Raw genomic sequence first — 16,476 nt, 5'->3', positions numbered from 1 at the left:
GTGACCGGACGCCGGATATGATATCGCTACTGGATGGATCTTGATTTTCAACCGAGGAAGTACTTCCAGTGGAGGTAGACTAGGAACCACGTCAGATACCCGCCCCCGGCTAGGGCGCAGAGAGACATCACCGACGCCCACGCCACCGTCCACACCACGCTGCCCACCTTGACCGGGCGCCTGGCCCCGGCCCCGAGGGACCCGGGGAGCTTCGTCATGCGAACCGTACCCGTGGGGGTGTCCGGATCGAACCCTCGCTCGCCGCCGCGCGTCCTCTTGATTCGAACCGTCCCGCTCGAACCGTCGTCATCCACGTTTGCACCGTCGGCCCCAAACCCGCCGGTTTTCCCCGTCGCGAGCTTCGCGTCTTCGGGCTTGAAGTTTCTGTCCACCCCGACGTCCCCCGGGGGATAGCTCTGCTTCCACCGCTTCTTGTCGTTGGTGCTGAGCGCGACCGCGGCGAACCCACCGATCATGATCAGGGCGCTGCCCAGGAGGTTCCTGATACCCGGGGACTCGCCGAGCGCAATCATGATCGTCAGCGCGATGACTGGCTGGAGCGTGTTGTAGCACGCGGTGACAACCGGTGTAGTCCTGCGCTCAGCTCTGGCAGTCAGGGTGTACCCAGCTGCGGAGAGCGCGGCGACCGCGATCGCCATGATCCACGCCACGCCCGGCGTGCCCCGCATCCCGCCCATCACCCCGACCGCGCCCCCCTTACCCGTCAGCGCGAGTGGTATTCCCACGGCGATTGCGATTACGGCGCCTACGATTTGACACGTCGCCGCAACCGTCACCGGGAGATACGCTCGCAACACCGGGGCCTGGAGGGCGAGGTACGCGGCGAAGACCGCGGCACGTCCCAGGAGGAGCATGTTCCCCAGCGAGAGCCACATCTGCGACGGGTCCAGCATCACCGCCGCGCCAATCACCCCGGCGGCGATGGCGGTGAACTTCCCCACGCTCGGGCTCTCCACGCCTTGGAACACGGCGATGGTGGCGCTGTACACCGGCACGAGCTGCCCGAGGACCACCGTGTTACCCACGCTCACGCGCTCCAGGCCTAGGACTAGGAGCATCTGACCCAAGGACACGAGGATCCCGAGGAACACGAGGTATCCGCTGCTGAACAGCTCTCGCCAGGATCCCACAAACTCCCTCCAACTCTTGGCGTCGGATTTCGCGAGCGCGAGGATGAAGGGGAGGGAGACGAGCGCCCTGACGGCCGTGAACCCCGCGGGGGTGAAATGGTCGATGCACTGCTTCACGAGGACGATCGCCAGCACGAAGCACACCTGCGCTGCGACCAGAAACTTGGCCGCCTTGATCGACCGCTCCACCTCCTTCCGAACTTTCTTACGCGTCTCGGCCATCTCGGCGGGGAACATCTTGGAGAGCTCCTCCATCCAATCCTTGTTTGGCATGCGCTTGCTGTCGCCGTTGCTCAGGGAGCCCACGCGGGAGGGTCTCCTCGGTCCTTCGGGCCCACCCACGCCGCCCTTTCCCGGTTTCGCCCCCGCAGAGACGTCGCGTCCGCCCCGATGCGTGTTGAATTCAACCCGACGTCTGCTGTTCCGGAACGTCGGATCGGGGCACCCCGCGCGGGGCGCGCATCGCGGCGACGTGGAGGGGATCGGTTGGACCCGAGAGCGGTCGTGACACCGCCACGACGAGACCGAGGCGGTCGGGAGACCCACCGTCGTGTTCATCGCGGGCTCCCGCGCCACCCAACTCTAACCGCGGACTAGCAGATTCTGCATTTTTCGTGAGGCTTTGGCCGTCACCTTATCATAACGACCAGCCACCGGGTGGGTGCCTTGGGAGAACGATGACGGAGCCATGCGGCGCGGCGATGTCGCTCGCGAACCTCGCACGCGCATCCTCGGGACCCGGGGCGTCGGTGCGTCGCCCCGCGACGGTCCAAAGACACGCGGCGTCGCTCTCCGGTACGGCGCCGGCGAAGGCGAGCGCGTCAAAAATCTGGCGGCGGCGGGCCCCCGTGCTTCTCGGCGCGCGAGCCGCGTCGAGGGACGACGCGGGTCCGACCGGAACGTCGCCCACGTCTTCCGTCGCAGGGTCAAACGACGCGACCGGCGCCGCGGCGGCGTCGGACGCCCGCATCCCCACGTACCACCTGCACGAGGAGGAGCACGACTTCGACGTCATCGTGGTCGGCGCCGGTCACGCGGGTTGCGAAGCCGCGCTCGCCGCCTCCCGCCGCGGCGCCAGGACCCTGCTCCTCACCCTATCGCTCGATCGCATCGCGTGGCAGCCGTGTAACCCCGCGGTGGGAGGACCCGCGAAGTCGCAGCTGGTGCACGAGGTGGACGCGCTCGGGGGAGAGATCGGGAAGATGGCGGATAAGTGCTACCTCCAGAAGAGGGTGCTCAACGCCAGCAGAGGACCCGCGGTGTGGGCGCTCCGGGCGCAGACGGACAAGTGGGAATACTCGCGCGAGATGCGTCTGCGTCTGGAGCGCCAGCCAAACCTGATGATCCGCGAGGGCATGGCCACGGACGTCTTGGTGGGTTCCAACGACGAGGTGGCCGGGGTGCGAACGTTCTTCGGGATGGAGTTTCGCGCGCCAGCTGTGGTGCTCACCACCGGGACGTTCATGTCGGGGCAGATATGGGTCGGTCGCAAAACCCTAGCCGCCGGACGCGCCGGGGAGGCACCCTCCGAGGGCCTCACCGAGAGCCTATGCGACCTGGGGTTCGAGACGGACCGGCTCAAGACGGGGACGCCCGCGCGAGTGGACAGCCGAAGCATAGACTACTCCCTGCTCGAGGCGCAACCCGGGGATGAGGACGAGCGGTGGTTCTCGTTCGACCCGAGGGCGCACGTCGCACGGGAGCAGATGGCGTGCCACCTGACGCGCACCACCGCCGCGACGCACCAGCTCATCCGAGATAACCTGCACGAGACGCCCACCTACGGCGGTTGGGTGGGCGCCAAGGGACCGCGATACTGCCCGTCCATCGAGGACAAAATCGTTCGCTTCGCGGATAAAGAATCGCACCAAATCTTCCTCGAACCCGAGGGGCGATCGTGCCCGGAGGTTTACGTGCAGGGATTCAGCACCGGGCTGCCCGAGCGCTTGCAGCTGGCGCTGTTGAGGACGCTTCCAGGTCTGGAGAAGGTTAACATGCTGAGGCCCGCGTACGCCGTCGAGTACGATTTTCTCCCGGCGTACCAGTGCGACAACACGCTGGAGACGAAGAAGATCCGCGGTCTCTTCTTCTCCGGGCAGATCAACGGCACCACGGGGTACGAGGAGGCCGCGGCGCAGGGGCTGCTCGCGGGTGCCAACGCCGCGGCCGTGGCGCTCGACGGCGCGAAGCTGGTGCTGCCCAGGGAGGGGAGCTACCTCGGAACGCTCATCGACGACCTCTGCACCAAGGACCTGCGCGAGCCGTACCGCATGCTGACGAGCCGATCAGAGTACCGGCTCGTGCTCAGGTCCGACAACGCGGACCAGCGGCTCACCCCGATCGGTCGCGAGTGCGGCCTGATCGACGACGAGCGGTGGGGAATGTTCACTGACAAGATGCACGCGGTGGAGGACGAGCTCGAACGACTGAAGAACACGAGGGTTAAGAGCGACTCGGAGGTTGTCCAGGCCATACTCAACGCCGGCGCGGGCGGGGCGAAGAAGCCGAGCAGGCAGTCTTTCACGCTGGAGGAGCTCCTGCGCCGCCCCGAGGTGGACACCGCGATGCTGGACGGGTTTGGGCTCGGGGGCGGTTTGACCCGATGGGACGCGGAGGCTGTCGAGGTCAAGGTCAAGTACGAGGGTTTCATCAAGCGACAGGAGGGGCAGGTGGCCAAGGTGGCCGGTAAGATGAACAAGAAGATCCCCGAGGGCATAGACTACGGCGCCATCACCACGTTGCGCATGGAGGCGAGGGAGAAGCTGGCGAAGATGACGCCGCGGACCGTGGGGCAGGCAAGCAGGATAGGGGGCGTGACCCCCGCCGATATCTCGTCGCTGCTGGTGCACCTGGAGGTTGGAAACAGGCAGAAGGGAGTCGGGAAGGACGCCAGGCGCGCGGCCAAGGCGGATAGGAAAGCTGCGGTCGAGGCGGCGGAGAAGGAGCGGTCGGAGACGCAGAGCCAGTCCGTGGCTCCTCCTCGATAGCGGTGTTGACACTGAAGTTCACGGAAAATATAACGTCCGAAATCACCCCGTTTTTCCTGCAACTTTAGGTTTACTCATCAGGAGGGTTCCGTTCGTTCGCGGCAGACGCACGGGCGCGCCTCGGACGACATGAGCGCAAGGCGAGCTCTCGCGCGCGCCATCAGCGGTGCGTGTGCATCGACTAGACCAGCGTTCGCCGGGGCGTCCTACCGCGCGTGGGGATCCGCGGACAAAGGGGCGATCTTGGGCGGCGGCCGAGGGATCGAAGGTCTGCTCGCCGGGGGGGTGACGCGCGACGGCGAGGGCGGCCGCCGGTCGAATGCGCCCAACCTCGGCTTCGCCGCGCGCGGACTAGGGACAGCGGTCGACGATGACCGACGAGGGGCGCGGGGGCTTCCTGGCGGGGCGTCGGGGGGGCGTCGACGCGTGCCCGGACATCCGATCGCTCGATCGTCCTCCCGCGGGTTCGCTTCATCGACCGCCGCGGCGGGCGGTTGGGGACGAATGTTGGGCATCTCCGGGGTGGGGGACGCCGTGACCTCCGTCGCGGAGGCCTCCGCGGTGACGGCGCCCTTCGTCGCCGCGATCGCGGAGCAGGCGGCGCCCGCGGCGATCGCCGCGAGCGAGGTGGCCGACATCGCATCCAGCGTATGGAGCACCACCGCGGGTCTGATGTACTTCATAGAGTACTTCCACTTGGCGCACGACATGGAGTGGTGGGCCGCCATCATGGCCACGACCGCCATTATGCGTGTCTTTGTCATGCCCTTCATGGTCATGCAGCAGCGCGTGGCGGCCAGGATGCACATCGCCAAACCCGAGATTGAGGCGCTGAACGCGCGAATCAAGGGCATGGGCGGGGACCAGCAGGTGATGGCAGAAGCACAGAAGGAGATATTCGCGATTTGGAAGAAGCACAACTGCAATCCGGCGTACATGATGCTGCCCATCGCGGTGCAGGCGCCGCTTTTCATCTCCTTCTATTTCGCGATATCGGAGATGGCGAAGGGGGTGCCGTCGTTTGCATCTGGCGGCCCGGACTGGCCGCTCGGGCCAATCTCGATGCACGATCTGACCGCCGCGGACCCCACGTACATCATGCCCGTGCTCTCGTCCGCGACGTTCCTCGCTACGGTCGAGCTGGGGGGCGCGGGCAACCCGGAAACCTCCGGGGCCGCGCAGCAGACGATGATGACCAAGTGGGGTCTCAGGGCGCTCTCCGTGGCTCTCATTCCGATGACGGCTGGGTTTAGCAAGGGCGTGTTTGTGTACTGGATCACCACGAACATGTTCTCGCTAGGCCAGACGCTCGCGTTCAAAGTTCCGTTGATAAAGAAGATCGTCGCGATCCCGGAGATTCCGAAGGAGGCGACAATCGGGGCCAAGGCGTCAGTGGTGACCAAGCGAGAGATTGAGCAGAAGTTTGGGGCGGAGCCCGTCGTTCACGCCTCCAACCCAAAGGTGAGTTTTCGTTCGCATCGCTCGCTCTGATTTCGCTTCATGCCCGATCTCTTCCCGTTTGGCTGCCGCCGCTGCTGTGACATATATGACGAAGAACAAGACTCGAATGAACCTTTCTTTGATTATCTTCTGACATTTCGGTGTTCGACCACCTGATGGTACGGGGGGAGAGATACCCGCCTTCCAAGATGACGACAAGCAACAGTGGGAAAATGATTTTCCTTGATTAATCTGCTTCGTGGATCCTTCGGCACCAACCATATTCATGCGTCACTAATCCGATATGTCACCGCGGCGGCGTGCCAACCTTTGCCCGTGTCCTCTTGTTTTCACCGGTTTTCCATTTCGGTCCCGTGGTCGCCTGAACATCGAGCCTGACGGACCCTGTCTCCGTTACGTACGCAGTTGAAAAAGTTGAAGAGGAAGCGCAGCGGTGAGTGACGTTATATTTATTAGACGGCGGGTGGGTTCGGGTGTGATGTAATGTTGACTCAACACCAATCAATCTGCAATCTCCACCTCCCACTTCATGGGCAGCTCCCTCTCCATGCGGCGCAGTAGGCTGGTCCCCATCGCCGTCGCCGGGGTCAACACGCCCGCCTTCTTCTCCCCTCCCGCCTTGGCCGCCTCCAACAGCTCCATGCCGCTCTCTGCGAGCATGCGTCCGGTGCACAAGTACCCGGTGTCTTCGTCGAAGGTCATCAGCCCCTTCACCTTGAATTTCTTCCCGTCGGGCGCCTTTCCTTCCGCCCGCAGGTGCAGCTTCAGGTACCCCGCAATCATCTCCTCGCGCGAGGGGCCTTCTCCGGGGGCGGGGAGGAGCGCGCAAAGCGGCGGGACGTAGATGGCGGCTCCGATGAGCGCGTTGTACGACGAATCGGCGATCCAACGGATGAAAGAAGGATGCCGCAGCTGCGCCTCGCTGTACGCGAACTCCTCGCCGGCGTTGTATCCGAGCAACGCGTTGGACCGTCGAACGCAGTTGCCCATCACCGGTTGCATGATCCAAGGCCCGGCGTACGCGCCGAACTCTTCGTAGTACACGTCCGACTTTGGCGATCTCACCTTGGTCGCCTCTTTCGATTTGGACCCGTCCGGAAGCCTGAGCAGCGGGTCGAACGCGGTCCTCGATCCCCCGCGTTTCTTACCCAGCTGATAGATGGCCGTGGCGAGGGTGCCTCCCGACGCGCCCACGCCCGGTGGAAGCTCCGTGAACGTGGAGGCGGCGGAGAGCGTCGTTCGCGGACCGAATCGATCGCGCGCCAGCTCCGCCGCGGCGAGGACCGCGAGGTCCCACGGGACGCAGTCGTTGCCGCAGTGCGACACGATCGTCGCGCCGGTGGCCCTCGCGGTGGCGTCGTGGAGGTCGATGCAGCGCCTGAAAAAGTCCGACTCGCCCGTGGTGTCCGCGTAGTGCGTCCCCTCCTCCGCGCACATCCTCACCAGATGTTCGCCGTACTTCTCGAAGGGCCCGGCCGCGGTGATGACCACGGCGGCGTCGCGCACCACGCCGCGGAGTCTGGCGTGTTCCGGGTCCGAGTTCGAGGGTTGGAGGTCGGCGACCAAGATCGGGGGCAGGACGTCGTCGGGGACGCCGAGGCGACTCGCAATCGACGCGAGCACGGACCGGGCCTTCGCCTCCGTGCGCGCGCATACCGCCCACCTGACGGGGTATCCCTTGGAGAGGAGGTGCTCGCACGCGAGCTTTCCCGTGAAGCCGGTGACTCCGAAGAGGACGATGTCGTACTTGCGGTCGGCCATGGTCGACGCCGCGCGAACGACGTTTGTGACTGTGACGTGCGGGATATTTCTCGTCTTTGCGTATTGTTACGTCCCAGAATCGAGCGCGCGATAGCACTATGGCGGCGCAGATCCGAGCGGCCACGGCGACGGGCATCGCACACGCGCGACGCAGGCGGATGCCATCGAGATGTGCTCGCGCGTTCAGAGCCGCCGCGTCGGGTTCCATCAGCGGGGCGCGATCCGAGTCCGACGAGAGGACAGATGCGGTTCGCGCGCGATTGATGCGCGAACTCGCGCGGGGCCGAACCGGGTCGGTCCCACGCGTGATGGGTCCGATCGTCTCGGAGCCCCGGCCGGACGACGGCGTCGTCATCGATCGCCTCACGCTCGCGCCGGAGTCCCGGAACGAGGGGTTGGAGCACGCCGTGCCGGTCGCGGTCGTCAGGCCCCACGGGGACTGGGACGACGCGCTCCCGGTCGTCGCGTTCCTGCACGGCACCGGCGGTGACACCGAGGGCTTGATGCCGCAATTGATGTCGATCGCCGCGCGCGGGTACGTCGCCGTCGGAGTGGACGCGCCCTGCCACGGCAGGCGCCTCGAACCGGGGTCCGCCGCGCATGTTGCCGACGGGGACGACGACGAGCGGAGTCACCATCCGTCGAAGTCATCCGCGGGGGCGCCGGCGGCTGAGGGGCTGGGGCACGGCTCCGGAAACTCGCGCGAGCGCACGTTCGAGCGGTACGGCGCCGCGCTCGTCGCCGCGTGGCGGCGCGGGAACATCGAGGGCGAGAACGGGACGGGAAGCGGGGGGAACGAAGGGAGTCGCCGGGGCGACGCTCGGCCGTTTTTGTTTGACGGCGCGTGGGACGCGCTCAGAGCGCTTCGGTTCGTGACGCGAGGCGACGAGTACGGCGATCTGACCGATCCCTCCAGGGTCGGGATCGGGGGTATATCGCTCGGGGGCATGTACGCGTGGCTGGCGGGCGCGGCGGACCCGGGGCTGGTCACCGGCGCGGTCGCCCCCATCGTCGGCGTTCAGCACTTTGCGTGGGGTTTGCTGAACGATTCTTGGAGGGCGAGGGCGGATTCGCTCCCGCCCGCGCTGTTCGCCGCCGCGGCCGAGGAGCTCGTGGGGGATCCGTCCGCGGTGGACGCGGGGATCGTCGGGGCGGTGTACCGCAGGATATGCCCGGGTCTCATCGACGAGCTGGACGGCCCGGCGACTCTGCCGTTGATCTCGCCCCGACCGCTCTTGGTCGTCAACGGCGAGCTCGACCCTCGGTGCCCTTTCCCCGGACTGATGAACGCCGTGACCGAGACCAGGGCGGCGTACGCTTCCGTCGGTAAGACGTCGCTGTTTCGGACCCTGGTTCAGAGGCGGACGCCGCACCGGTGCACGCCCGAGATGGTGGACGTCGTGAACCGATGGTTCGACGAGACCCTTCGGCCCGCGAGGCCCGACGTCGCGCTGCCCACTCGCGGACACCTGGACCCGAACACGTGGATCGAGCTCTGATGAGGTGGATCGAAGCGGGCGCGTGGGAGACGACGAGACGATGAGGACGGAAACCTTCGCGAACGATCAGTTCTTCACGTGCGTGTTATGACAACTCTAAACCCTCCCCGCGGACACCCCTGATTTTCTTCATCAGTTCCTGCACCCAACCTGGAACCTGGTCTCCTCCACGAGCGTCGGGTTCTCGCAGAGCTTCTTGACGTCCTCCTTGCCGATGAGCGCCTCATCGAACTGCGCCCCCGCGAGGTTGGTGCCCTCGAAGGTGGCGCCGGTGATGACCGCGTTGAAAAAGTTGGCGTTCGAGAGGTTAGCGCCGTCGAACGTCACCCTGTCCACCACGGCGTTTGTGAAGTTTGCGCCGGTAAAGTCGGCATTCACCGCGTACGCCTTGGACATGACCACCTCGGTCATGTTCGCGCCCTTGAAGGTCGCGTCCACCATGAGCGCGCCGGAGAGAGTCTTGGTCGACAGGTCCTTGTCCACGTAGTTGCACTGGCGGAGGTCCAGGATGCGGTCGCTCACCGCGTTGGCCTGCCCGATGGTGTTCCCCACGAACGCGCGTTCGCACCGCTCGGGATCGGGGTCGAGCGGGGGCAGGCGGATCTCCGCGTTGGCGCTGGAGACGGGACCGGCGAGCGCGATGGAGGCGCTGAGAGCCGCGGCGGCGAGTGCGTTGGTGACGCGCCTGGGCACCGACGCGGGCTGCGGCGATGGAGACGGGGGACGGCGGGCGTCAGGTCCGATCGAGAAGGAAGGAAGGGCCGAGAAAAAGGGTCGGGTGATGCCGAGGGGGCCGCATCGGAGGCCCCGACGGGGCGCGAGGGGGAATCGCGAGGGCGCACCTTCTCCTCAGCGGAGGCGCGAACCGCGGGGCGGGCAACCTTGGCGACGGACGCCGAGGTGGACATGCAGAGGGCCATCGTTGCGAGCGTGTGCGTGCGGGCGTTCACGCGCTTGGCAGCAGTGCCTAAGATAAGGCGAAGGCGACACGTCGACGTGAGGCTCGGCTCGGCCTCGGCGTCGATCACGAAGTTTTTGTAACCATCTCACGCGTGCATCTTGGTTCATTACCCGTTAAGGACGTATGGGGAGGCAGTTACGAATCGCATTTCCATCGTCCCATCGCCGTCAGCGCCGATCGACCCCTCCTCGTGAAAAAGAAACCGCCGCCAAAAAAGCGATTGCAACCGCGTCGGGGTCCCTTCGCACTTCACAGTCGCGCTCACTCGGCGACGGACGTATCACCATGTCGAAGCGCGAGAAATACTTCGAAGCGCTGCGCAAGCAGAAGCTGGACACCGTGCGATGGTCCATCGGCGCGGGCGGTCAGTCCCCGGGGCTCCGCGACGACGACGGCTACACCGCGATCATGATCTGCGCGCAGGGCAACCTGCACAAGGCTCTCCGCATGCTCTGCGACCACGTTCGTCGCGCGCGCGAGAAGGAGCTGATGGATCTTACCGACGGCGAGGGCGAGGGCCGCACCGCGCTCATGATGGCCGCGCACAACGGGCACGTCGAGGCGTGCCAGGAGCTCCTCGACGCGGGATGCAACTACCGCGCCAAGTGCCGCAAGGGCATGACCGCCGCCGACTACGCGCGCAAGAAGGGCCACGACGAGCTCGCGGCGAGGATCGACCGCGGCGGCGAATCCGAGGAGGAGGACACCGACGACGACGAAGACGTCGACCCGAACGCCCCGGAAGGGGAGACGGCGACGCAGAGATCCAAGCGAAAGAAGAAGGAGCTGGAGGCGCTCGAGCGACGCGGCGGAGACTCCGGCGACAAGAAGCAGCAGGAGGCGACGCAGAAGAAGGCGGAGCAAGAGGCCAAGCGCGTGGAGGCGGAGGCGAACCGGCCGACGCCGTGCTGGCCCGAGGTTGAGAAGGCGATCGCCGGGGACCTCAAGGAGCTGGCGCTGGAGGACGACGGGGGCGACCTCGCGCTGGCGGCGGTGCCCACCGGCGAGGAGGTGGACCCGGCGACGTGGTGGGCGATCAGCGTCAACAACCTGAAGATATCCATGCGCACCAAGCTCACGGTCCTGCCCGCCGCCGTCGCGAGGCTCTCCGGCCTCAGAACGCTCATCCTCAGCGACAACTCGCTGACCTCGCTGCCGGCTGAGATTGGCGAGCTGTCGCAGCTGAGGGTTCTCGAGGCAGAACGGAACCAGATCGCGTCGATTCCCGACGAGATCGCCAACTGCAAGAACCTGGAGAACATTCGCGTCGGATACAACAAGATAACCGACCTTTCGGCGCTCGCGGACTGCGATAACCTCGTCACTCTGGTTGTCGACGGCAACGCGCTAGACTCTCTGGAGTCTCTTAACCTGCGGGAAAAACAGCGGCTGGTGACCCTCAGCGCCAAGAAGAACGGCATCGAGTCCGTGCCCGCGGACCTCGGCAAGTGCCAGCTTCTCGCCGAGATCTTCCTCAACGACAACAAGATCGGCGACCTCCCGATGTCCATGGGGGAGCTCAAGGAGAAGAAGGTGCGCGCCATCGAGCTGGACGGCAACCCGCTCAACGACCCGAAGGTGAAGAAGATGATGGGGAAGAGCGCCAACCTGGTGAAGGAGCTCCTGGTTTACGTTCGCAAGAACGGCGTCAAGGAGGGCGGCGGTAATAGCGGCAAGGGCGGCAAGGGCGGCAGGGGGAAGAAGGGGAAGAAGGCCAAGGCGGAATCCTCCGACGACGAGCCCGAGCCCGAGCCCGAGCCCGAGCCCGAGCCCGAGCCCGAGCCCGAGCTCGCGAAGCCCGCGAAGCCCGCGGACGACGACGACGACGACGACGGAAGCGACAGCGAGGACGAGGAGGAGATGCGCGACCGCATCCGCGCCCTGCCCAAGAAGGAACGCGCCAAGGCTGAGCGAAAGATGCTCGAAAAACTCGCCGAGAAGGCGGCGAAGAAGGCGGCTAAGAAGCGAGCCGAGGCGGAGGCTGTCGCCGCGACGCAACGCGCGCACGCCGTGGACCACCGAACCCTCGACGACACGCCGTCGGACGAGAGCGAGATCGACAGCGACGACGAGGAGGCTATCCTCGCGCGTCGTAACCGACAGAAGGCGAAGGAAGCCGGAGGGGGCGCGTACACGCTCACGCCGGAGCAGCGCAAAGCCGCGGAGAAGGCGGAGGCTGACCGCGTGGCGGCGATCAGGGCCGCGAAGGAGGCGGAGGAGACCGAGGCGCGGCGCAAGCTCGAAGAGAAGGAGGCTGAGGAGAAGTTCGCGGCGATGCGGCTGAGGGAGAAGGAGAGCGGGCAGCCGATCACGTGGGTGTTTGAGAAGGGTTCCATCGTCCGCGGCCACGGCGGGATCCCGTGGAAGCCCGGGAAGAAACCCGGCGAGCAGCAAATGCAGGTGGCGTTCCCGCAGATGCTCGTCGGACGGATCATCGGGAAAGGCGGCGCCACGATCAGGGAGATGGAGGCCAGGTCCAGGGCGAAGGTGTCCGTGGCTGAGGGCAAGGGCGGGCCCGGCATGGCGACGCTGGTGGTTGTCGGGGATGAACGCGCCGGGGAGAGCGTACGGATGATGGCCAACAACGCGCTCGGGGGCGGGAAGCGATGACTGGGGATGACGCACGCGCGATTTAATGTCACGTCCGGCTGATTAATCGTTCGGCTAAAGTCTCGCCGCGCTTGCTTCTCGCGAGAGCCCGGATGGTATTCTCAGGATTTTTCTCCGGGTGACGGACTGACGGATGAACACACTTGAAGGCACCGATCCTAACCGAGTTGGTGCCTGTTTTATCCACAAAACATGGCGACGCTCGCGCTCTCGTCTCCGCTGGCCAAGCGGGCCTCCGCGCCGCGCGAATCGATCGCGCCCCGCCGCGCGCACGTCCGCGCATCCGTCGTCGCGTCCGCATCGTCCAAGCCCGCGGTCGTCGTCCTCCCGGGCCTGGGCAACTGCACCGAGGACTACGACGAGTTCGCGAGCGAGCTGGAGCTTCGCGGCTTCTCCGCCACCGTCGCCGCCGTCGGCCGCCCCGACTGGCTCCGCAACGCCGCGGGTCTCACGCAGCTGGCGTACTGGCAGGGTACCCTCGAACCGCGGCCCACGGTGGACTGGTACCTCTCCCGCATCGCCGACGCCGTCGCCGCGGCGAAGGAGAAGAGCGGAGCCGATCGCGTGGCGCTCGTGGCGCACAGCGCGGGGGGTTGGATGAGCCGCGTGTACATGCAGGACTTCGGCGTCGACGACATCAGGTGCGTCGTGACGCTCGGGTCGCCGCTCAATGCGGTGCCCAAGGATGTCCCCGGGGTCGTGGACCAGACCCGCGGCATCCTCACCTACGTCGAGGCCAACTGCGCCAAGCCCACGGAGCTCGGCGTGCCGGTGACGTGCCTGGCGGGCAAGTGGCTCCTGGGCGTGGAGACGTTGGGGGGCGCCGGGGACGCCGCGGGGTTCCTCGTCGGGCAGGGGTATAAGCAGGTGTGCGGGTCCGCGGCGGCGTGGGGGGACGGGATCACGCCGGTGGCGACGGCGCACCTGGACGGCGCGGACAACGTCACGCTCGAGGGGTGCGCGCCTCATCCCTCATCATCCCTCAATCTTCTTTCTTCGCATGTCCATCCCCTCGCGTACCGATCCTCGCTCACCGTCTCTTCCCCCCGTTCGCTCGATCGCAGGGTATTCCACACGCCGATAGGGTCGTCAGACGAGCGGCCGTGGTACGGCACCCCAAAGGTGCTCGACCAGTGGGTGGACAAGCTGCGGGTGGCGTGAGTATCAGTTTTTGGCTCGAAAAATATTTTTTTATTCGCTGAGAGCTCGGCTTTGCTGTCTGTGCAGCCCGCGCACCACGCGCGGGTCGAAATCCCGCGCCTCGCGTCGGCCCCCGGTGGCCCTCCACGACTGCGACCGCGCTTCGGGTCCGAAACCCGGGCGCATCGCCCCCCGCCTCTCGCGACGCCCCTTGCCCCTCGCGAAGAAAGACCGACCGATGTTAGCTTGAATTGGCCGGGCCGAGCCCTGCGCCCTAATATCTATACGTCCCTCCCGGCTACGTTGCTAGTATTCCCGCATGATGAAAAGAAGCGCGCGTTCTCAGCAGTAGGTGCACGGCTGGATGCCGCTCTTCTCCACGTACTCCGAGTACAGCTTCATGGCGGCGCTGTGCAGCTCCGCGGGCTCTTCGCGCTCCTCCGGGGGGCTCCACTCGCTGGTTGGCTGCCAGAGGGGCCTGATGTAGGTGATCTTGCCCTCGCACGGGGCGGGGGCGAGCGTCAACGCGCCGAACACGGCGAGCAGCGCGACGAGAAAAAGTCTCGTCGAGAACATTAGTGCGGTGCAGTTCGGGGATTCGGTGGCCCACGCGCGCGCCTGACTGTGCGCCCGGTGGAGTTCTTGCGCGGCAATTTCGGTCCGCTTTGAACGGGCCCCAATCTCGCGGTGCAATCGGCCGTTGATTCAGATTCATTCTCCGAGTTCATCAGTGGGGAAACGCGAACCGTGTTTGACGAGTTGTCGACGACGAAAAATCGCGCCAGAGTGTCGACGGCCGAGTCAGCCTGACGTCATTCCGTCTGCGCGGGTCAATGGTCGAGGTGGGAGCGCCGGGCGCGGCCGCGCACGCCGTGGCGTTCTGCCGCGCGTGCACCTGCGCGTTCCCCGTGGTCCTCCTCGTCTTCCTCGCCGCGTTCACCTCCCTGCCCGGGCGCTACGACTCGCACGTCGTCGTCCGGAGCTACGCCGGGTACCTGCCCGTGGTGAAGGACGAGCCCGCCGTGTTCGGGCCGCGCGTGCCCGCGGACGGCGTGACCGCGCGGCTCGAGGAGGCGTCGCCGAAAGAGGCGTGCGAGGCCCTGACGAATAAGTACGAGGGGCGGTGGATAGCCCTCGTGCAGCGCTCCTTCGGAACGGAGAAGTGCGACTTCGTCACCAAGGTACGTACGCGCGGGTGTTCCGCGGCCGGCTCGCTCCGAGGGTTTGTTTTTTCTCGCGCTCATATCACCCGCCAACGAACGCTGAACTCCCCGCGAGTCCACCCCATCTTCGCCCCCGCCGCGCGGGTTTCGCGTTCCAAACCTGACCCACGCGACTCGCATCGGACCACGCAGGTGAGAAACGCGGAGATGGCGGGCGCCGTCGCGGTCGTCGTCTTCGACAACGTCGACGGCCCGCTGATACCCATGGCGAAAAAGAACGAGGACAACGACGTGAACGTTCCATCCGTCTTCGTCTCCAAAGAATCAGGCGAGGCGCTGGAGACTTTACTGAACGACCCGAAGCACGGCAAGACGGTGGTGGTCACCCTGGAATCGCCGGACTCGCCGTTCGACGACTGGCCGAACGTGGCGACCAGCGCGTGCGTCACCTTCGGCGCCCTGTGCGTCCTGCTCTCCGTCGTCCTCGTGTTAAAGCGGAGGGAGCAGGCGCACCTCGCGGCGATGGCTGCGCAAAGGCCGCCGGAGACGCGGCTGCTCAGCGCGGAGGAGGTGGCCGCCGTGGCCAAGACCGCGGTGTTCTCCAGCCAAGAGCGCGTGCTGAGCTTCCTGCGCGGGGCTACCTGCGGCGGGGCACATGCATCCGCGGGGGATGGAGACGGCGAGGACGATAAGCTCGTGGTGGACAACGGCACCGGCGACACGTGCGCGGTGTGCATCGAGGATTACGAGAGCGGCGACGAGCTCCGAGCGTTGGACTGCGGCCACGCGTTCCACAAGGACTGCATCGACCCCTGGCTCATCACCAAGCGCGCGTGCTGCCCCGTGTGTAAGCACGTCATCGCGCCGCCCCCGCCGCCGGAGAACGTTCCGGACAGTCGGCGGCGCAGGCGGAGCAGGTGGTCGGTGCTGAGCAACGCATCGGTGGCGACGGTAGGCGGGGCGGAATCGGCGGACGAGTCGGACCTCGAGGCGCCCCTGCTGCCCGCCTCGTCTCCGGCCCGGTCGTTGCGGCGGGGTGTGATGCGATGGCTGACGCGGCGGACGGCCGCCGGTCATCCGGACGCGTCGCCAGCTGTGTCTCCCGACTCGGACGCCGACGATTCAGACCCGGGGGGGGTCGACGACGGAGGCGACGAATCGACGGGACCCGGCGGGGGTGAGGAAGGGCCGGCGGGAGGGGACTTGGAGGCTGGCGAGGCGCGGGCGGGTGGCGCGGATGGAACGGACGGGGAGCAGTGACTGCGCTGTGCAAACTTAGGAGCGACGCGTTCGAGGAGCGACGATCGCCGCCGCGGCTTTAAAAGACATCTCTCTACTTGTTGATCGGCCCCTTGGAGAATGCGAAGCTCACCTCGAGGGTCTGGTCCAGCATGCTCGATCCGTTCGCGCCGTCGATCGCGGCCTGGGCCTCCTTCTTCGTCTCGTACTCGATCAGCGCGTACCCCTTGACGAACCCCGTCCGTCGGTCCAGGTTGAGGTGCATGTTTCGGATCTCGCCGTAGTCGGCGAAGTGCTCGTGCAGGTCGTCCTCCTGGGCCTCCTCGTGCACGCCGGTGACGAGCACGATCCAGCCCTCCACGGACTTGGCGGGGCCGGGGGCGCCCGAGTCGTTCTCCGGGATGGACTCGAACCTGCCGCCGCGATCGTCGTCCATCTCCATCTCCTTGTCGTGTCCGCGTCCCTGGAGGTGGGAATCGGGGTGATGGCGGATGAGTGACGGTC

General features: G+C 66.2%; 11 protein-coding genes across 11 annotated transcripts; 6 read left to right on the top strand and 5 right to left on the bottom strand.

Moving 5' to 3' along the window:
• Positions 1–47: 47 nt before the first annotated feature.
• On the bottom strand, positions 48–1,709 carry MICPUN_56811 (Drug/Metabolite transporter superfamily; the record flags this gene model as incomplete). Its single annotated transcript, XM_002500404.1, has 1 exon — positions 48–1,709. The coding sequence occupies one exon, from the start codon at positions 1,707–1,709 to the stop codon at positions 48–50; it is 1,662 nt and encodes a 553-aa protein (XP_002500450.1).
• Positions 1,710–1,852: 143 nt separating this feature from the next.
• Positions 1,853–4,138, top strand: MICPUN_80021 (predicted protein; the record flags this gene model as incomplete). Its single annotated transcript, XM_002500839.1, has 1 exon — positions 1,853–4,138. One exon carries the CDS (start codon positions 1,853–1,855, stop codon positions 4,136–4,138), a length of 2,286 nt encoding a protein of 761 aa, XP_002500885.1.
• Positions 4,139–4,831: 693 nt separating this feature from the next.
• MICPUN_69262 (cytochrome oxidase biogenesis family) lies at positions 4,832–5,500 on the top strand (the record flags this gene model as incomplete). Its single annotated transcript, XM_002500838.1, has 1 exon — positions 4,832–5,500. A coding segment is annotated over one exon (669 nt), but the record flags the coding sequence as incomplete, so codon positions are not given.
• A 600-nt stretch (positions 5,501–6,100) lies between these two features.
• On the bottom strand, positions 6,101–7,360 carry MICPUN_56809 (predicted protein; the record flags this gene model as incomplete). Its single annotated transcript, XM_002500403.1, has 1 exon — positions 6,101–7,360. The coding sequence occupies one exon, from the start codon at positions 7,358–7,360 to the stop codon at positions 6,101–6,103; it is 1,260 nt and encodes a 419-aa protein (XP_002500449.1).
• A 98-nt stretch (positions 7,361–7,458) lies between these two features.
• Positions 7,459–8,859, top strand: MICPUN_56808 (predicted protein; the record flags this gene model as incomplete). Its single annotated transcript, XM_002500837.1, has 1 exon — positions 7,459–8,859. The coding sequence occupies one exon, from the start codon at positions 7,459–7,461 to the stop codon at positions 8,857–8,859; it is 1,401 nt and encodes a 466-aa protein (XP_002500883.1).
• Positions 8,860–8,929: 70 nt separating this feature from the next.
• Positions 8,930–9,814, bottom strand: MICPUN_90229 (predicted protein). The gene is made up of 2 exons (XM_002500402.1): positions 9,702–9,814; positions 8,930–9,561 (listed from the first exon to the last, which is right to left on the bottom strand). Exons 1-2 carry the CDS (start codon positions 9,777–9,779, stop codon positions 8,992–8,994), a joined length of 648 nt encoding a protein of 215 aa, XP_002500448.1. The 5' UTR covers positions 9,780–9,814; the 3' UTR covers positions 8,930–8,991.
• Positions 9,815–10,882: 1,068 nt separating this feature from the next.
• MICPUN_79707 (predicted protein) lies at positions 10,883–11,411 on the top strand (the record flags this gene model as incomplete). Its single annotated transcript, XM_002500836.1, has 1 exon — positions 10,883–11,411. A coding segment is annotated over one exon (529 nt), but the record flags the coding sequence as incomplete, so codon positions are not given.
• A 1,325-nt stretch (positions 11,412–12,736) lies between these two features.
• Positions 12,737–13,579, top strand: MICPUN_70927 (predicted protein; the record flags this gene model as incomplete). The annotated part of the gene is made up of 2 exons (XM_002500835.1): positions 12,737–13,386; positions 13,495–13,579. Coding segments are annotated over 2 exons (735 nt in total), but the record flags the coding sequence as incomplete, so codon positions are not given.
• Positions 13,580–13,603: 24 nt separating this feature from the next.
• On the bottom strand, positions 13,604–14,192 carry MICPUN_107890 (predicted protein). The gene has a single exon (XM_002500401.1). It carries the CDS (start codon positions 14,144–14,146, stop codon positions 13,913–13,915), a length of 234 nt encoding a protein of 77 aa, XP_002500447.1. The 5' UTR covers positions 14,147–14,192; the 3' UTR covers positions 13,604–13,912.
• A 211-nt stretch (positions 14,193–14,403) lies between these two features.
• On the top strand, positions 14,404–16,078 carry MICPUN_105261 (predicted protein; the record flags this gene model as incomplete). The annotated part of the gene is made up of 2 exons (XM_002500834.1): positions 14,404–14,751; positions 14,926–16,078. 2 exons carry the CDS (start codon positions 14,404–14,406, stop codon positions 15,991–15,993), a joined length of 1,416 nt encoding a protein of 471 aa, XP_002500880.1. The 3' UTR covers positions 15,994–16,078.
• MICPUN_80228 (predicted protein) lies at positions 16,067–16,408 on the bottom strand (the record flags this gene model as incomplete). Its single annotated transcript, XM_002500400.1, has 1 exon — positions 16,067–16,408. The coding sequence occupies one exon, from the start codon at positions 16,406–16,408 to the stop codon at positions 16,067–16,069; it is 342 nt and encodes a 113-aa protein (XP_002500446.1).
• Positions 16,409–16,476: the final 68 nt, after the last annotated feature.

Source organism: Micromonas commoda, chromosome 3 (assembly GCF_000090985.2).
Source record: "Micromonas commoda chromosome 3, complete sequence".
Lineage (NCBI taxonomy): Eukaryota > Viridiplantae > Chlorophyta > Mamiellophyceae > Mamiellales > Mamiellaceae > Micromonas > Micromonas commoda.
This window is presented reverse-complemented; position numbering and strand designations above follow the sequence as displayed.

Excerpts from the sequence above, each read along its gene's own strand:
- MICPUN_90229 (XM_002500402.1), bottom strand. The coding sequence starts at position 9,779 with ATGGCCCTCTGCATGTCCACCTCGGCGTCCGTCGCCAAGGTTGCCCGC. Across the intron at positions 9,562-9,701 it reads GCGCCTCCGCTGAGGAGAAG|CCCGCGTCGGTGCCCAGGCG; the intron begins GTGCGCCCTCGC and ends CCATCGCCGCAG.
- MICPUN_107890 (XM_002500401.1), bottom strand. The coding sequence starts at position 14,146 with ATGTTCTCGACGAGACTTTTTCTCGTCGCGCTGCTCGCCGTGTTCGGC.